We start from the raw sequence: 20,401 nt of genomic DNA, 5'->3' as shown, positions 1-20,401 counted from the left end.
TGTTTGTTTGTTTGTTTACTTGTACCAAATTGAGCAATTTCATTTACAGCACTCTCAAATCAATTGTTTTCTGCTGCTCTTTTTGAATATACTGAAGGAAAATCAAATCATCTCACAAAATAATCCTGGAATTATGAAAGAATGGAAAAGAGGGTGGACAAAAGCATCATAACATTATTATTATTATCATTATTACAATCACCTAGTCTCACGGAGTCTCACTGTGTCTCATTTCCTTTTAAACAGGTCAAGTTTGACTTTTGGTGGAGGTATTTTTTGCTGAATAATGTATTGCGCATTTTGTATAATTCACCTATTAATTAAGTTTTTGGTAGTGCAATATATGTTTTCATCAGACTTTAATTCTACATATTTGGAGGGAATTCACACTTGTTATATCACTCTCAAAAAACAACAACTCATAAACACATACAATTTAAAATGGAATAAAGAAAACTGACTCTATGAATCTGTATTTTACATCCATTAAATGTTTGTGAGACTTCAGACATTGAGAAGAATTTTAATTCACCACTGTATATGTTGTCATCAATCTTTTATTTGCTTTTTTTCAAACATCCATTGCCATACAGGAAAAACAAACAACACCAAATTCCTGAAGAAAATAATCGATCAATGTCAGTAGACCACCACCTCTAAAGTATGCAGCACACACCGCAACGCCACTGTGTCTTTGATTCTGCGCTGACTGAATTCACGACGCAGTAGCTGGTTGAAGGGGACCAAACCTCACAGAAACACCTGACTTGGTTCCGTTTGACCAGCCACAGCAAGGTGTGTTGCTTCAGCTGCAAGAGGCAGAGCGAATGAGAGCAGGACGGGGCATGCAGTGAGGAGGGAGGAGAGGGTAGAGGGTAGAGGACATAGAAAAAGAAGGAAATGAGGGAGGAGAAGGAGTGAAAATAAAGGGTGGATGTCATCTGCGAGCGATCGGGCGGTCATGTCCTCTTCAGCCTTACCTGATGAAACACAGAGAGAGAAAAACAACATCATCCCAGAGTCTTTATTGACACATCCTGCGTAGTTACAACACAGAAACAAGTGTCACCATGGGACCAAGCAGATAGTTCCTATTTAGAGGGTTGGGAACCCTGACAGCCGGTGACATCGCCCTATTTCCTTCCAAATCCAGCCTGCAGGAGCAAACCTTCACCCTCAGTGACAGCTCCACATCTCTGCCCTCCCTCCCCCTCTTCCTTTTTTCAGAGTCCTGCGGTTGCTATAATGGGTGACAGCTGTGGTCTGTCAATCCTCCATGACTGTCAGCCGTTGGGGAAGGGCAGGAATTCTTTCAAGAAGTCCCTGAGACCCGATCATCGGCGCTGAGGGTAATACTAACTGTGCCTGAGCTGGAGGAGAGGGAACAGACCTTTCACCTGTTGTGTCCTGCCACACATGCTCATGAACCCTGACATCCCCCTCCCAGCTCATAAAACAGACAAAGGAGCACTCAGGCAATCATGAATCATGCTGAACGAAGCTACATCTTTTGTAACATTCAATTTAAAAAATAGACGTTCAGTAAAAAACAGGACCAGTGTGTCTCTTCTTCCCAGTGTGGTTGGTGCTCAAAACCCCTTGAAACCACACACTTCCTTACATTCCATAAGTGGTGTATTAATATGGCGATATAAGGAAGCATGTCCTCGCAAGGGGCAACAAATGGATTCACCGCTCCTCGGACACAAAGCACCCTTTCATAGTCGCAGTTGCAGAGTAGCAGGAACAACCGGCTTAAGAATGGTTAACTGTGACAGAGCGCGCAGGAAGGATGGGGCTCAAGAGACACGAGCATCTGCGCCACAAAAGTCCAAAGTTCAGTTTGACAGAAGGGGAAATGTCAAGTTGAATAGCTGTTGAAAGTGTGGCTTATTTGAGATTCGTTGTTGTTGTCTAATACAAGCAAAAAGCAGGGCCCTCTGATACTAAAATAGAAAAAGATGAACTACATTGTTTGTCCCTGACAGTAAGTATGAATACTGCTAAATTCCAGCCCGTGCAGCTCTTTGATGGGTAATGCCAATGTAATGATGCTTAAATCCCTTGTGATAAATAACTCTGGAGGGCGAGGCGAATTCTGACTTCCAGCACACAAAGGTCACAATCCGTACTATTTCCTAAGCATTGTGCCATGCCAAGTCATGTTGATCCCAACAACTGTGCGATCATGTCCCTTTTTAAAGAGCAGAAAACAACAAGAAATCAATGTTAAAAGGAATCACATTTGAAAGGAATTGAAAATGTTTTTTACTCACCTTAACTGAGTTCTGTTGCGTCTCCTCTCGTGGTTCTCCGTGCTGAGCGGCTTGAGTCCACATTGGGTTCAATAAGCTTCTCCTACGCTGTCTTGTGGTGACGTCCTTGATAAACGAACCACTGCTATGGCAACCAGCTCCAAACCAAATGGCCATTGGAGAGACTTGCCCTTTTTCTTTGATTTAGACTGTGATGCGAATTTCCTGTATTGCACTTCAGCTTCCCCTCACCTGACAAAGGTGTCAGGCTCTGTGTGTTGCATCTGTCGTAAAACCTACAGAACACATCTGACAACTGGTTTGACGCCTGATTTTACTCACATGGTGCTGCAAATGAGTTATGAGTCAACAAAAAAACATGTCACTGTATTGCCCATTTGTTGATGTCAAATATTAACCTTTTACATTCGCTAATACAGAACAAAACCTGCAACAAGTTTGTGACCAAAAAACGCACAGAAAAGACCAACCTCTCAGACCAACCTTATCCTGCTGCCCTTTACACCCTTCAAAGCTCATCTCAGACTCTCCCTCTGCTCCCTGAGAACCATTCCCCCCCCCCACTTCCTCCTGCCCTTCTGCTCTCTTCGCCTCAGCTATCCTGCGATCAACCATCCTCCTCCATATCTGGCCCGGTGGATTGTGTCCACAACAGGCCTTGCAGATCGGCCTTTTCTATCCCACCAGGAGCGCCCCCCTCCAAAGCGGCCTCCCACCTGTTGGTGTCCTTTAGAAGCCCGGGCCTCTCCTGCGCCTCCTGTCCGGCCCAATCAGGGCCCTGACAGGGGGGAGCCAGCCTGTGAAATCACACCTCTCAGCTGTTCGCATTGGGCTCGAGACACCCTACACCCCTGCCGTTCCTCTGTTCAGCCCCCCCCCCCACCCCCTCTATGTTACACCCAATGTCAATGGCTCCTTTTTGGAGAGAAAAAAAAGAGAAAGAGAGGGATACAGAGAAACAAGGAAGCAACTGTACAATGGGCGTGTTTTATTCGTTTCGGGGGTACAGTCAGAACAGCAGTTACAGGAGACCACAAGTCACAGCTGAAGCCGAGGTTGAGTTTCATCCCAGTCTGGTTTCCGCGCTTCCCTCTAGTTTCATTGTATCATTTACAGTACAGGACAAAGTGACTGTCAAAGTATTTAGTGGCCCCTCACAACTTTTATTTGATGCCATGATGTCTTGAGATGATGACCTTTTGTGAGAGGTAGCAACAAGACAAATCAATCTGCCTCACAGTCAACCACATGTGGTAAACCCTTTGATAAAGTGTCACGTAAACCGCCGTTAAAGAAGTGCAGCCAATCATATGTGAGGAGTGCGACTCAGTGGGTGCCCTCGTGGCACCATAAATACAAGCAATAAATTCTCTGGCGGCCACAAGGTGACCATCCTGCCGCCATGACGCTTACAAAACAACACTGAATGTAATATAAGCAGGAAGGGGGGGAAAAGAATTGGTAAAAATGTAGAAGTTTTAGATGTGTTCTTCTCAGTGATCGTATGGAGCCCGCAGTTCCTTATGAGACTGTTTAGAAGCGTCCGTGTGACCATACAGTGTGATTACCATTACTGCAGAGGCAACCGGCCGGAGCTCAGGGGTTCATTTTCCTCTGCTGCAAGCACAAGCCGCTCCGCTAAGGTCAACACCTGTGTTCTAAAATCAGCGCCGGGGTTGGGTGCGATAGGAACCCGGGCCTCATTCACAGAAAGCTCGAGCTAAGAGAGGGAGGCTTATATTGAAACTTAAAACGCTCGCTATTTTCGAGGCACTCGCCGTCCGCAAATAGCTACCCCATCGCATCTTTGTGGCTCCTGTTTTTCCTCCGCCACAGGATGTTGTCTAACTTCGACAGTTGTTCAATATTTCCCATGGCCCAAAGCCAGGGTGTATCACGAATGCAACATTTCCACTGATGCCAGCTATGCACCAAGGCCTTGCCAGATATATCTGGGTGCTATATCTTACTTCTGCTGTTGAGTGGATTCTTGATGGCTCACACCGGACACAATGGTTGAGACACAAATCATAATCCTGCTGTTCCTCTTAATGCAACAGCTGATCGCTGTCACGTACCAGCCGGCAAACAGTTCAGCCAAAGTCTCTCATCTAATCATCTGCTCCTCTTTCATCATGTGTCATGCATCACGCATAAGATCTCATCTTACTCTGTGATCTATTTTTTTTTCCATCTGTCAACCCCTCTTCGGTTTAATTTATTTGAATTCCAATCATCAGCCTGATGATATCGATGTTATGTATCCCGTGAAAACTCTCACAAAACGTGATCATATAAATGTTCGAATGAGATTCAACGTTGAGGTTTCACTCCTTTAAAAGTTCACCGTTCATTTTTAAGAACAATCAAGCCAAAATGGGAAGAAGACAACACGGGGGGGCTCAGCGGTTGGGCTGCATGTTATCTACAAATTGGGTCAGGAGGTTATTTTTAACCCGTGTTCACATACCCGGGGCCCCCGTTTGCTAATCACTTTTTTCCCCTCTGTCATGTCCATCTACCCCGCTGCCAATGTCCCACTGCTTCTGGGGAGGTCACAACACAGGAGGAAATCATTTCCCTCAGGACAGCATGGTCGGAGTTAGACTAACGAACCCCAGAGGAGTTTCTTCAACAGTGGATAAAGGGTTTCTATTGGTAGAAATAAACTGGCAGCTGACACCAGATCAGGTCCTGCACATGCACAAGATGGGACAACCTGGCAGATTAACCCCTGTATTTTGGAGGAAACTCCCCCGTGGGAGGTGGACAGTTTGACAATTTGACTTAAATCACCGATTACACAACATCTCCTGTCTGACTCAATGTTTTCTTCTGTCGAGATTGTTTGGCAAAAGTCTGGATAATATGTTTTGAGATGTTAGAGAGTGTGGTTATGTTCACAAATTATGTCTCCATTTGCAAAGTAGGTTTTTATTATGTGAGCGATAACTTGAGAAAAGAGCAAAATATACTGCATGTAAGGCGTAAGGGGGGGAAAAACTCAACCTCAAACCTCAAATTTAAAACTGGTAAAGGAGAACAATGCTCCAATGACAAACCAACATGTAAAAGTGAACTGCTTGATCTCATGCTGCTGACTCATTACGTGGTCTGACATTTAATGCCACTCTCTGTCCTTCCCTGGGCACAACAGTTGCCAGGGCTGAGGTTGACACAGCTGTTGCAGGGAGCCTGGTCCCGTGTGGTAAAGCAACGGCGCAGAACGGTCAAAGGTCACCAGCATTTAGGCTAAACGAGAGAACAGGTGATGGAGAGGTGAAGGCAACTCCCTCCCATGATTCATAGAGGGGACAGATTTAGACGGAGTTTAGATTTCAGAATGAAGGACTGGAGAAAGAACTTATTCTATCGAAGGGAATTAAGCTGTTTGGTTACAATCTAAAACACATCTCCACATTGGCCATGTAGTTAATACATTAGAGGTTTGTTCGTGTAGATTTCCTCCTAATTAGGCTGTGATCTGTTACAGAAGACCCAAACGATGTTATGACAGGAAACACATCCCGAACTTTTCTCACCAGTCAAACAATTAGGAGATAAAGGGATTCTGGGTGTCACCCTGGGGCCCGTGTCCCCCTTTAAATGGCCCTGTTGTAATGGTGAGGCGGCCTCTGAGTGACCGGGTGACAGGTGAGATGCAATGTGGTGGATCAGTGTGTACACCAGAGTAAACGTGTCAAACAAGAGCACGTGTTGTTTTCTCACACATATACGGTAAACTTCTTTTTTAAAGGTATATGAGAGCGAATGTATTGAATAAAGTTTATTCATAAAGCAATGACATTTCCAAAAGGCTCCACAGGCCAACAAACAAGGACAACATTTATAACATCAGTTTAAAGTAATAAGATGAAACATATCTAAAATACTGGTCATTTGTTTAGAACTGTCTTTCACACTAGTGGGAACTGAAGTCTCTAGTCAATAAGTGATATGTACAAAGAAGAAACACACGTGTGGTAAACTGAATATTTCCATGATCATGATTTTTTACTGACAGGTCTGTAATTGTCTCATAATTTCCTCGCATTTGGAAAGTAAAGGAACATTTAAGGAAAAAACACAGTCAAAGTTGTGTTCGGTGTGTTGACTTTAAGAGAAGTTGTGGATTTCCAGATGACTTTCCTTGATGAAGACGATCCATTAAAAAAACATGTCAATATTCATTTATTGTTGAAAACTTTTTTCTTTGTGTTTATTGATTTCTTTGTTTGCCTGTTGACAAAATGTGATCTGACCTGCTGTGCGCTGACGACAACAGTCAGGCGTCAATCTATTGGAAGAGTACGAACCAAATGTTTATGTTTCCTACAATGAGGACCGAAGTACACATTCCTTTCCAACCACCTCCCGATGACTTTGCTCTGCATCAATACAGTTTTAGGATGTCATAGAAAACTATGGGAGCGGTAAAAGTAAGTGTTACTGAACATACAGTGTCAACAGTAATGGGCATGTCAGTACATTTTTAGATCAACATTAAAACCCATGTTTGAACCGTTCGTACCTACTTCAGGCCAGTTTGTGAGAAACATATATCTCTTATACATTATCAACATATACATCATATAACTCCAACTTTTCTACAAGTTCTCCTTTGTACTACATTGAACATAGTGTACACATGATCCTTTACTGTGGCTCCTGCTGAACGAATGGATGTGGAGCAGCCTATGGACACCCAAGTGCCCGTGGGGGTCGTCAGTCAGCTGCCCGACTCCCACCAAAAAGAAACGACAACTGCAGGAGAGGCAGCAGCAGCAGCAGCAGCAGCGACACCACGATAAAACAAGAGATGGGGTTTATGTTGGGCAGGGGGGGGGTCAGTTGAATCAGCCACCCAGCTGAGGATGTTTGAAGCAAGTGTCAGCAGTGATCAACGGTAGTCTCTGTTCCATCCTCAAACCTGTTCACCCTGAAAAAAAGAGCATGCTTTTCGTCTCTTTGCTAATAATTTACTATCCTTCAAGTGGCAAACCTTAAGATTTCGGTCCTGCTTGATTTAGAATTTCTACTGGAGTGAAAACAATCTGGTGTGAGACCTTCAAGTTCTCAAAATTGTGATTTATTTCTGTGTGGATACAATCGAGAAAAACTGTAATTCTGCAGTTTTTTTCTGTGAACGTTGCCAGAGAACCCCAGACTGTCATAAGTGTGTCATAGGCTGAATCACCTTTGTGTTGCCTTCTTCAGTGATAGATGAGGGCTTATCAGACATTTATCCAAAACCAAAACATGAAAAAATCTTCTTTCCTCTCTATTTACCTTGTGACCCCTGGAGGGGCCCGACCCTTGTCTGGTAAACAGTAGACTAAACAACCCGTGAAGTCATGAAAACTAGCCCTTGACCAGCTACAGCAGTACAATACTGCTGCTTACACATGCATGCATCAGTATTCATATGTAATTTATGAAAGAAAGTTAATCCCAAGGACCTATTTTCTACCAAGCAAGTATTCTTACTTTTAATATTTTACATAAATGTAGCTGATAATACTTTAACGTAAGTAGGATTATGACAGAAGTGGTAGTGATTATTTTACTTAAAGATCTGAGTGCCTCCAACAGTGATAATCATTGTACAATGAATAATAACACAACACTGAGTACAACGTTTGTATTTAAGTACAGTATATAGGTTTTTATGCTATATTCATTCAACTCCTCACCCAACCAACGCCTCCTCTCGTCTTCTCCATCCCCCTCATGGGTGATAACAGCTGTGGTGTCACATGACATGGGCAGGTGGGAGAAACCTATGTGGGACATCGGTCCCCCCCCCTTGTCTTCCCTCCTATTCTCTGCGAATGTCAAACGACCCCTCACACACATACACACACACACCCACAAACACACACACACACACACACACAACCTCCTCTTTTCAAGGGTGTGGCCATTTTTCATTGCTGGAATGTGCTTCATGTTTGTAACTCATACTGTATTTCTGATCTCCCACATTGATGACATTCCACATTCAAATATCTCCTCTTTCCAGTCCCTGCTTGTAGCTGTCATGTCGCTGTCTCTCATCGTCAATGGTCCAACCGTAATCTACACTTACACTTTATAACACTAACAGTTCTATGTTTTAAATTGTGAACTGTGACTTTGTTGTCAGGGCGGCCTGCTTGCATTGTACGGGGTACCATTATGAAGCTCTGAGACAATTTCAACTTAAAGTCCCAATGAGTCAATTTGAAGACCTTGGGATTCTGGAATTGTATTGTATTTTATATTGAAAGGGAAATTAGAAAATATTACAAAAATAACAATTCCATTCACTTCTTTTTAAGATTCATAGTTCATTAACCAAGATGCTTATTTTTTAAGTAAAAGGGTGAATCAATGGGATACAACATAGAAAAGGAAGGCGTTTTTTCTATTTTTAAAATATATTTTAAATCTTGAGTCTGTTGAGTGTTGTATTTTACAGGGATAGTAAAAATAAAGAACCACAATCGTCAGTCTTTTTGACAGATGATTAAGTAATTTCTCCTTTTTCTTATTTGGTATTCTTGAACAGTGACAGGAAGGTGGGTGGCAGGTCAGTGCAGTGAAGTGGGACACAGTCAAGCATATGGAGGGAATCTACTTTGCTGCGGTGCCGTTGTGCAAGGCACTTAATCCCACTCTGCTCCATTTCCTTTATTTCACAGTAAAGAGAATATGTTCGACCAAACTCCCCACGTTTACTGGCCTAGTTTATGACAGAATTTAAGAAAAGTTCATGTGTGTCAACCTGTTCCACCAGAATATCTTAATCAATCACAATGAACATAGAGATGCACATACTGGTTAATTTAATCACAGAAGCTCAAGTAAAAAATACTCCTGGTTGTCACATGGTCAATTCTTCTAACTATTGATCGTTTAATTGAAATGTCACTCTTTACAAATGAACTCATAATGCATATTTTAGAGTTTGTATTTAGGGTCGCTCTCGCAGTGGAACCATTGTGTGCTGGCTGAGTTTCTGGGGACGATATGATCGGACGGACTGACCGCGGAATATTCGCCATTCGTTAAAATCACGTTTATATTACAGTACGCAGTTACATAAACGTAATTAAAATCACGTGTGCTTGAAGACGCCGACTAGAGACTTAGTTTATCAAAGTATCGAGTTTGTATTTGCTACAACATGGCGGCACCCGTAGCTGTGCTCTCGTCTTCAAACTGACCAGTGTTTTGGACAGAGGTTGGTAACGTTAACGTCTAGCTAACATTTAATGACGGACATATTTATGAGCTTGAACAGTTCCGTTTTATTGAGGTGAATAATATATTATATTGTCGTTCTGTCTTTGCCGTAGAGACGATGTTGCTTTCAGCTCGCCGCCTCTCCAAAGTGCTGCAGCTCACCCTGGCGGTCATCAAACCAGATGCTGTAGCTCATCCTGTCATCTTAGAGGTGAGCTCACGTCATCCTCTCTTATAGACTGTCTCCTGACTTAGTGAGGTCCACTACTTTAGCAGTTTTATCCATATTCTCTACTTTAAAAGGGCTGTTGATGTCACGTTGTCAAGTGAACTAAATATGGACACAGCATAAACAAAACAAATAAACACAACAAAACACTTAATATAAACATGACCCATGTTCAATTATTTGATGAATTTGAACTGAATTTTCAATTATTTTAAAGTCATTTCCCATACAATTCCACAATTTGACTTCACAAACTGAAATAAAGTGAATAGTTTTAAGTTCAGACTCTTTTTAGATTTTTAGATTGCTAAACCAAGTGTCTTTCTCTTTTTATTCATGCATTATTTTAGCTTGGCCTGTTCATTGACATGGTGTAAACCAGCTGTACTCTAACTTCAATCTAAACCGTGAAGAAGAAAGAAAGCTGGGTCTAATATTCAAATATTCCATCAGTGAAAGGTCCCTTTTTAAAGCCTGTTGTCATCTTAATAGAGAGGACAATTACCTTTTGTATTTTGGAAGGAATCTGCACACAGTACCCTGCATGTAGTTTTAATCCAAACATATTTTGTATAGTTTAGTGATCATTAGCTGCAGTGCAGCAAAACAACTTTTCTTTTTTCTTTCAGGCTCTTCACCAGAGAATCCTGGACAACAATTTTGTGATTGTCAGATCTAAAGATGTTGTGTGGAGGAGACAGGACTCTGAGAGATTTTATGCTGAACATTCAGGTGTGTGGAGACAACTCGTTTCTGTAATAATGTATTTAAAAGAACAAAGTGATTCCACACATGATATGAAAAAGGGTAAAAGCTCTTTTTTTTAACTCTCTTTTATTTGCTTCTCAGGGCAATTCTTCTACCAAAGACTGGTTGAATTCATGTCAAGGTAAGCTACCATATACTTGTACGTTTCCCAAACCTTGACGAATGAATGAATTGCTTCGGACAAATGTGTTCTGTCTGATGTGAGAAATATACTCGTACCACACAACCCGCAGGGGTGACGTCAAGTGACTGACGGTGCTCCAATTTCACGCTCAGCAAGACACCAATGAATCATTTTCTGAAACTTCACAACAGGAGTTTCAATTATCAGCAGACAACAGCCCCTCGAGCAATTTTGTCTGGAAATAACCGCGTAGCCCGCTCACACGGATCTCTGGATTGCAAAAAGGGGCTCGTAAGCACGTTGTCATTTTCGTGTCCTCGCAGCAGTCAATCGGTAGTTTCCACAACAGCCTTTTCTCCGGATGCATTCAGAGTTACTGGAGACATGCTCAGCGTGTCAGCCAGTCGAGGATTGTTCAGCTAAAACCGATAAACTGCTGTGTATTCATGGGGGTCTGTAACAGCCACACAGAGCAGTGTATGGTTTTGCAATGACTTTGTTCTTCTCCCCGCCGCAGTGGTCCTATGCGTGCTTACGTTTTAGCCAGAGAGGACGCCATCCATCACTGGAGAGCACTGATGGGACCGACCAAAGTGTTCCGAGCCAGATACACCTCGCCCGCTACCATCAGGGCTCAGTTTGGACTCACGGACACACGAAACACAACTCACGGCTCAGGTAGGAAGTATGTTGAGTGTCGCGTGTCTACATAATGTGAGTATGTGACACGTTTACAGCATGTTCTACAGCCGTGCTTTATCAGATGGGCTGTCCCGTCACATACAGGTTCACAGGTTTTCAAATTTCCCTTTTTTTTTTTCCCCCCTCCAGATTCTGTTGAGTCGGCACAAAGAGAAATACGTTTTTTCTACCCGAACTTCTGCGCGGAGGAGTGGATGGAGAAGGAGGAGCCGTCGTTTCGATCGGGACGGATACATTACGACCTTAAAAAACAGATTCACACACTTCCAACGTAAAGCTGACCCCAGACCTGCCGTCTACAGTCTCTGATCCCCAGAGGACCGCTCGGAAACTATCGGACACACACGCAAGCTCCCAGAGACGATGCCACAATTCGACATGCTGTACAGATATGTCGAATGTCTGATGATCCCAGAAAGTGCTTGTTATTTGTGCCAATTTGTTCATCCCATGTTTATGTCAGTAAAACATATGAAGTCATTTACAAGGACCATACGTGTTTTTGTTCAATTTTATTGTCATTAGAAAACACGAACGACCATATCAGAAAATGCAACACCGTATTGTACAAAACGACACGACGTAGAAAGACGTAGCTTTACATTGTCTTCACAAACCCTGTTCCAGGCTTCACTGTAAATAGTGCAATCGTCACGATCAATTTCAGTTTCCTGAGCCATTTAGATTGTAGCACAGCAGCAACTACATGTTATGTCTCCGTGTCAAAGAACAGAACTATACGCGTAGCGTGTGAATTTTCACTCATGTGAAATAATACTGTAATAATAGCTTTACACGTTTACATATTTAATCCTCAAAAGCATCGTGAAATAGCAATGAGAAGGCTTTTTAGATTCTAGGTCACTTGAGAAATTTGAAACGTGCTAAGAAGTGATTTCATGTCTTCTGTGATGAACTACGAATTCTTCATTTGTTTTTGGTCTGATGCTGTATGCACTGTCAAATGGCAGGTTTTGTATTTTCTCTGACTAATCCACAGTTTTAGTATGTTCTACAGTACAGCAAGACATTGTTGCAACAGGCACCATAGAAGTACATTTGACTGTATTAAGAACTAGATACATTGTTTTTTAGTTTTTAGAGAATGAGCCATGTTTTCAATATGACGATCAAACGTGTAGAGTCCCTTGTGCTTTTGTCAGTTCCCTTGTTTCACAGTCGTCTTCCTGCAGTCTCTCCTGCACTCAAGTGTTGTGTGCGGCCGCCTGTTTGAGGCTTTCCACGGGTTTCATAACCTCGTAGGTGGTGAGGGACTTCTTCACCTTCCCGTTCTTGTCCACCTGATGGATGCTCTGCGTCACCGTGATGGTCACTTGCTTGGTCGACATCCGATTGTCCTGCCATTTCGTCTGATGAGGAGGAATGAAAGAAGGGAAGGGAAAACAGTTGCTGTTTACTTTTCTGACAATCGACAATTTATTTCACAAATAGTTTCAGCTCTAACTAACATATGAGCAGAACATAAAAACGAATGATTTGATCCGCCACATCTCAGAGCTACAACAGGTCTCCCACTACTAATTACTGAATGTGCAACAACAGGAGTCTCACAATCTCTTCAGTGTGTAGAACACTCCTGCGCTGCACCGTGGTGCCTGATGACGGCGACACCGCCTCACTGGGCGGAGAGCCCAGTATTGCAGGGGGGCTGCTGGGCTTCACGTCGTTCAGACTGACTTCAGACACGGCCGAACACACCGTGAGGTAAGCCTGAGCCGGGAGAGGGAGGCCGTCCTCAAAGAAATCTGGAACTGGAACAAAACAAAACCTCAGCTTTGTCAATATCCTGGATATTAAAGGTGCAACGAACCTTCAGCATGGACTTCCTGAAAGTGTTTTTAAGCAAGGCTCCATCACTTAGAGGTGAATGAAGCTCATAGATGTTTGAGCTGAGATGGTTTTAAAATGTATTTTTTATATAAAGCAGCTGTAAACAAAGGTAGGGACATCCAGACAACATTCTAATCAACCCAATCAGAATAAATGATTTGAGCAGAAAAACAGATGAAATGTTGAAAACGTTACATGGAGTTATCTAGACACCGTATTGTACAACAATTCTCATGAATGACCTAAAAACCAGACAGCACATGAGAGGATACAATATGAATTATGTTGACGATATTCGGTGAACTATTTGGGCGATGATTCACATAATCTGGAAATAACAACTCAAATGCTGAAACTGCCATTTTTTTCAGATTCATTTGGCCAATTCCGGATCTGTGTTATATCTCTGCAGAGTGGAAGACAGGATTTGTCTTCACAATCACATCAAGGCTCCTCTCTGCTTTCGCTAACCGCTGTATCTGTTGCCATGAGAGCCAAGCCCCGTCTCAGCACAGTGGCTTTTGATGTTTGCCTATTATGTCCATTTACACATTGATTTCCCCTTGGCTTCAAAGGAAAACACGCGCGCAATTAGGAGCACAGAAGAGCAGCAGAATTACAGTCAGATCCATCTGTTTCTAGGCTATAAGTGATGACTAACTGAACCCTAAAAGAACAAATTCCAAATGTTTGGTCTGCCACGCATCCTTGTGTCGTACATAACTATTATCTACGCATGAGGCTCACCACAACCGTTTTTTCAACTTCAATTACATTTTCCGTGCTTCTTGTTTGAAGTGTTTGACGTCAAAAGGGAAACTGTGTTCCACATGCAGGGTTTCATATCAACGGAAATATAAGATTGAATTTGCAAATACACCGTGCTCTGTGGTGGGAGCCTAATTAAGTACTAATTCATACAACCATAAATGCATTATTTATTTGTTCAGCAGTTAAATTGCTGCCCGTTCCTGTCAGGAAACCAATTAAGTATTCATTCATCCGTCCACTCAGCCGTAATTCATTCTTCATACCGGGGCTGATTGTTTTCTCCGAAGCGAAGCCGGCCTCTGAGTTATCAGAAGGGATGCTCTGGATGGACGACAGGGGGATATCAGTGTCCGTGCTGGTCAGCCACGTCGACTCCGTCTCTTTGGTCCAGCCCTCCAGGTATCGAGGCTCCAGAGCATCCGTCCTGCTCCCCCCACAGCCCATAGCTCTGCCTCGGGGACTTTTCCTCAGATCGGAAAAAAAAAAGGAAAAACAGATTTACACTTGATTCTAATTTAACGATTGGAAGCTGAAATACTGACTGAGTGGACTCAAACGTTGTCCCACTAGACAGAAAGATTCATGGTAACTATTCATTCTAACCTAACGTAACACGCTGAGTGATATAAATGAATTAGAACGACATAAATCACTTGTCCTATGTTTTTCGCCGACATTGAAATACTTCACATGTTATATGTCATACGGGATATGCATGTGCAAACACACTAGTTCAGGAAAAACAACCGAAAAAAATGCACAGTGTGTTATGACGATACTTATGTTTGGGGTCAGTTAGATCTCTTGAGAACAAAATACACTCATTCTTGGTTTGGAAGCTGGAGTGCTGCGTCCACACCAATCACAGAGACAGAAGTTAATACATATCCATTGTATTTAGCCATGTTTCACAGCTGGGGTCTCTAAGAAACATTCTAAAGATCTCGCCTTGGGCTTTGGGAAATTTAGTTTCTCTTCTTTTATAATAGATAAACAATCAATGATGAAAATAATCATTAGTTGCAGGCTTAAAATAAATACTGCTATGTTCCAATTCTGTACATTTGACCAGACAATTTCTAACACAAACAACACAAACAAAGACAGAATACTTACAGCACAGCACACAGCTGTGGGGAAAACCTGGCATCCTCTCAAGATCAGGCTCCAGTGACTTCTATCCGTCAAAGAGTAGGTTGAGTGGTCCCTTTTGTCCCTCAAACTCGTTTACAGTTCTCCACCTGCACCTGAAAGCACCATCTTCCTAATCAAACGCTCATGAAAACCAGCAAGTCACCTGTGAGAAACGAAGACAGGGAGGGAGACTATAGAAGTGGGGGAAATGCATTCGGGTGCGTGTTTTTATAAAATGTTCCACAGTCAATGCATTTGACAACTCTGGCCCTCTATAATTAAAGCTCTGTTCTGCCAAATACACAAAGATAACTGAATGACTGTCCCCTGGAGATGAGTCAGCAACACTTTTGTGTATGGCCTTGATGTGTAGCCTACATGCTGTATTGTTCTGCTGTAATCGGTGTCCTAGTTTATTGTATTACATGTCCACTACTGAAGCTGTAGAACTATCTATTTATCTATAACCTGTTCTTTTGTGGATACCACTGCAAATCAATAAGTATTGTAAAACAATTACAGACCAACCAGATCTACAGCCTCACCACAGTTTCATGACTGATCAATAGTATTCGGCTTTACTGAGCCCCAGTTAAACGAGTTGCACTTTAATTAGATGCTATTTAAGCCTGAATGTTATTGATGCGCTGACACTGAATACGCTGTCCACATACAGGCCTCCTATAAATCACTGTGTCACCTGGTGAAGGCTCCTTATTGAATTATCCCCCCGATAGGCTCAGATAAGGGAATGAGGTAACAGCCATAGTAAAGGCGCAACTAATGAATACCATATGAGCCTCTCGAGCAATACAGCTCTGTCACCGTTACAAAGAAAACAAGCAACGATGGCGTGAGATGAAAACAAAAACAACAACGCTGCAATGTGCCGAATATGCGCGACAGAAACGCGAACGATGCGGTTTGAATCGACTGACGCAGAGGAAAGAAACGGCGCACAGTGAAATATGACTCGGGCTTACTGGTGATGGAGGCTCCCTGGTTTCTTCTCGCCCCGGTTGCTCCTCCGTGTCGTCTGCTGCCAGAAGCGTAACATGTTGTCAATCAATTAAAGTGCTCCGGTCGGCTTTGCGTCCGTCCGTCCGTCCGCACGATCCGCTCTTCCGTGAATCCCCCTTACGCACAGAAAAGGAGGGTTTACCAAGAGACGGTACGTGATTCAGCCTCTTGTCGAGAAGATAAGAAGGACTTTTAATAAATCACTTATTAAAATCCCTTTTAGACTTTTATGTGATGGCTTTTTACTGTCCTTTTATCTGGACTTGTATTGTTGTATTGCTTTTATTTGCTTTTCTCTGTATTGTATGTATTTATTTTGTTGAGATATTTATGTTATTGTGTATTGTTTTATCTTTTATCTTAGTTTTATCGCGCTCTTGTTTGGCCTCACCGTTTGGCTTTCTGTTGTCACATATTGCCTTAGCTTTTGGGCTGACCCTTTCTCTCAGAGAGAACCAGGACATTCTGAAGTAGCATTTCAAAATGAAAGCCCTTCAAAATCTCATTCGTAAACTAACTTCAAATCATATATTCATGAGACAATTTGTCTAATTTCAGGTTCGATTTTAGAGGAAATGATGCATAGTTACAAAATCATTTCACAACAGGTTAATAGCTATGGAAGCCCATTTCCACAGCAAGAAAAACAAAGTAACAAAAAAATATATATCATAGTTTTTTTTTTCTTTTTTGCTGCCGAAAAAAAAGTAAATAAGCAAAAAACAACTGAATTTAGAATTATGAATTTTTCGGACGAAATTCAGAGATAGAAAGTATAAAGTATGAGATACTTTAACACAACAGTCGTAGAAGCAGCGCTAATACATTTGACATATGGATTGGAAGACTACACTTTAAATGTGGCTGTAATGTGGTTACAGATAGATGCAGCAAAAGTGTTGGTGCATTTATTGATTTATTTTTTACTTTTCTCCCGCCAGAAAAAAACAACAAAAAACCCTGACTTTTTAAAAGTTTCCCTGCGCAAATGGGCTTCCATAAATAGCAGACCACCTCAAGGTGTCACTCAGAGACAACCAGGACATGCTGATGTAGCATTTCAAAATGAAAGCCCTTCAAATCACATTCATGAGACAATTTGTCTAATTTCAGATTAGATTTTAGAGGAAATGATGCACAGTTACTCTGTTTTTAAAGATAAATAAAGGTTATTATTAATTATTACCTCAGTGATCACTCAGTAGTCTATCATTTTAAAGTTTAGGCTATTTGCTTTTAGGTAAACTTTATAATAATCTTGTGGTTATCTGTGGTACTTGGATTTTCTGCTTCTTAAACATTAATTGAGTTGCCTCTTTGCCCTCACCATTAGCAAGAAGCCAATAATGTATCGGTCTACTTAAAGTGTTAGCGTTAGTGTTAGTGTTAACAGTGTTAGTGCTTCAGGAGCTTACCTAAAAATACAAACACATTTTTCCATGTGTAATATTTCAATCTTCCAGGCAACACATCAATAAGATGTTCACTACTCTGCCCACAAGGGGGCAGTCACGGCCCACTCCTGTACTGAAAAGACTGCGTTAAAGGGTTAATATGGTAAATATTTGTTTCTGGTGGTTGTCTGGTAGGTATATATGTAAATCCAACCACAATTCCAGATTTACCACAAGAACTGCTGGATGCAAAAATAAAGTGAATGGAAATCTGCACTCCTGTCTCCATAGGAAACACAGATTTAACGTTGTTTTGTCAAACAAACATTGATCAGAGCTGGTATATCTATACAGCTCAGATGTAATAGGGTGTGCTCTTGAATCCAGGCTTTTCAAGGAGAAGTTTCATGTGCATGTAGGAAAGAGAATCAGTCCCACGTCATGGGAAAAAAGTACCTGCTCGTAAAGGCTCCTCAGTATCTGATTTGATTAGCTTTGATTAGCTTTGGATCGTTTAAAGTAAGTATGATGTGTAAGATACAGAACTATAGTCACTCACAAACAGGCCTTCTTCTCAGCAAACACTTCGACTTGTCATAGTAGAAAAAGTACAGGTGTTACAGTACTAATTTTAAATGTCTACAGTTCACCACATGGCTGATTCTTTGTCTCCAACTGCATTTCATAGATTGCTTGTGAAACGTCTCACTTGGCAGCAAAGTGCGCATTCATCTCAGCTCTCTGCTTTGGATCTTTGATTCCCACAATGAACTGCAGCGACAGTAAACACAACTTCTCGTCCTGCTTTACTGAAGTGACAGCCTTTGAAAAATACAGCTGCTCTAAAAGAGCGATCTGCTCCTGAGAATGAAATTAATTAATTTATGATGTATCAGCTGTCAATAAAGCATATTACAAATAAAACAGAGGAAGAATGGAGCTCCAACCGAAGATCAATTCAGACCTGATGCCCAAAACACTTCAAATACAGGTGCACTAGTATGATTAACAACTCTTGGGAAGGTCTCCTGATGCTTTTATCAGTCTGTAAACTCTCCGCCGTCTACATTACATTTTTCTTCATTACCGGACAAACAGCTGTGGAGCGTGACAAGAAAGACAGAAGAGTACATCACCAGATCAACACAAGACACCTTCATCACTCATGCTGCACCACTGAACCTCCACAGACGCCTCTTCTATCCAGACACTGGCTTCTGCTTCACTGTGGCGGATTATCTGACAGGATTAAACTATACCAATTGGAGTATTGCCCTTAAAATACATATTCAAGCATTATTTCGTGCAGGTCTGAGCTGAATCAAATCCCTGTGACTTCCTGCATGCGCTCAGCCCCCGTCTCCTTCCCTCCATCACCCAGCAAATGAATCTCGCTTGCTGTGGACAGTCTGGTCAATATGAGGCTGGACAGCTTTGATTTGTGTGTCCTGCCCCTCTGTCCTATTGGACTACTGGTCAATAAGCCTGTCTTCCCATTATACCCGAGCGATTAATGTGGCGCGCTGCCAAATGCTACATGCAGTGAATCATGGGTGAACTCTCAGCTGCAAACAGGGATGCACGACACCCAATTCTATTGAAAATGTGCTGTACGTATTGTTTAATGCATGCCACGGTCCTTCTTTTCAGTCTGTGATACATTTAGGAGAGGTTATTTAAAAAAACAAATGTTGGTGCAAATTCAAGTCAAGAAAGAAGTCTTGCATGTCTCCGAATGATAATCATTCAATGACATAGCATTTAAACCTTTTACTTTCAAAGCTTTGTTAAAAGTGTTTCTTACAGGCAAGACCAATAACTTTAAATTCAGAAATAGTTCAACATTTTAGGCAATACACCAAATTGTTTTCATGTAAGAGGTACATGAAAACATTGAGACGGTAACAATATACCAGCACATCTAAGCTCACAAATTAAAACAATATTTAGAAAAAAATGTATCCGCACAAGTGTAAAAACCAAACTCTGTTTTCCAGTTGGCCACAGCTTTCTTCTCCCACTGCTTAATTTTGGACAGCTGGTCAAGGTTGATAGCAAATAATATGCACTCTCTACTGATTTGCAAAGTTTTGTGGGAGAGAGAAAAACTCTTTTCTGGCAAGTTGTGTCAGGAGGCGGCGTGAATGAGCCAATGTGCAGAAAGTGAGGCAGCCAAATCCAAACGTTCACTGGGATTTCAGAGAGACAGCCAGTGGGCAACAGCGGCGGAAAACTAATCAGGATGCTTTGGCCTTAGAGAGGGAAAAAGTTGTTTTGCTATGAATTTCTTAATTGTCAGATAGTATGATTGTTGCAGTTATACCATATGTGATGTGAAGTCATTAAATCTGTTCTGACATTTTTCCCAATTATTAATTAAAACCACAAAAAAATGACAAAAACAATATAATTCTAAAGAAAAATGTAAATCTGCAGACTTGCATGCACCTTGGAAAACAAGAAAACACTCGGTAAAGGATACTGAGATATTATCACGTTCACTTGGCCAGACTCCATCAGCAAATTGTTGATATTGGAGTTTCCAGCAACGCGCGGCTTATCCAGATTGAGCTTTGCCAGGAGGTTGTGGTGCAGCGGCATCAATCACTTCTCTGGGACAGTTTTTTTTTTGGCAGAGCTGCCTCTTCTCCCCCGACTGGAGGAGGCGGTCTCTCCTTATGCAGAGCCGTGCCAGAGATCCATCAAGAGGTTGTGTTCTTTCAATCCATCACGATCTGAGCTAACTCGACACCTTTTCATTAGTGCAAAGTGCTGCAGAGGAGAGGCACCACTACTGCCCCAAAATACACAAGCGGGGCTCATAACAGAATTTGCAAGGCAAAACTTGCAATGCCATGTGGATAGGTTTATTGCTCCCAAGTTTATTAAGCTTTTGGGGAACAAG

General features: G+C 42.0%; 2 protein-coding genes across 3 annotated transcripts; one reads left to right on the top strand and one right to left on the bottom strand.

Moving 5' to 3' along the window:
- The first annotated feature begins 9,312 nt into the window (after window positions 1–9,312).
- nme6 (NME/NM23 nucleoside diphosphate kinase 6) lies at window positions 9,313–11,618 on the top strand. The gene is made up of 6 exons (XM_079290480.1): window positions 9,313–9,501; window positions 9,617–9,714; window positions 10,362–10,464; window positions 10,582–10,621; window positions 11,142–11,302; window positions 11,456–11,618. Exons 2-6 carry the CDS (start codon window positions 9,622–9,624, stop codon window positions 11,599–11,601), a joined length of 543 nt encoding a protein of 180 aa, XP_079146606.1. The 5' UTR covers window positions 9,313–9,501; window positions 9,617–9,621; the 3' UTR covers window positions 11,602–11,618.
- Window positions 11,619–12,531: 913 nt separating this feature from the next.
- On the bottom strand, window positions 12,532–16,203 carry baalcb (BAALC binder of MAP3K1 and KLF4 b; the record flags this gene model as incomplete). Of its 2 annotated transcripts, none has more annotated exons than XM_079290478.1 (5): window positions 16,066–16,203; window positions 15,065–15,245; window positions 14,212–14,414; window positions 12,899–13,098; window positions 12,532–12,696 (listed from the first exon to the last, which is right to left on the bottom strand). In XM_079290478.1, the coding sequence occupies exons 3-5, from the start codon at window positions 14,390–14,392 to the stop codon at window positions 12,532–12,534; spliced, it is 546 nt and encodes a 181-aa protein (XP_079146604.1). In that variant the 5' UTR covers window positions 14,393–14,414; window positions 15,065–15,245; window positions 16,066–16,203. The 2 variants fall into 2 exon arrangements, with proteins under 2 accessions (XP_079146604.1, XP_079146605.1); XM_079290479.1 differs by having other exon boundaries at window positions 12,899–13,092.
- Between the last annotated feature and the right edge of the window lie 4,198 nt (window positions 16,204–20,401).

This window comes from Melanostigma gelatinosum, assembly GCF_949748355.1.
Source record: "Melanostigma gelatinosum genome assembly, chromosome: 19".
In the NCBI taxonomy this organism is placed as follows: domain Eukaryota; kingdom Metazoa; phylum Chordata; class Actinopteri; order Perciformes; family Zoarcidae; genus Melanostigma; species Melanostigma gelatinosum.
Note: the sequence above shows the minus strand (reverse complement) of the source record. Positions and strands in the feature narration are given on the sequence as shown.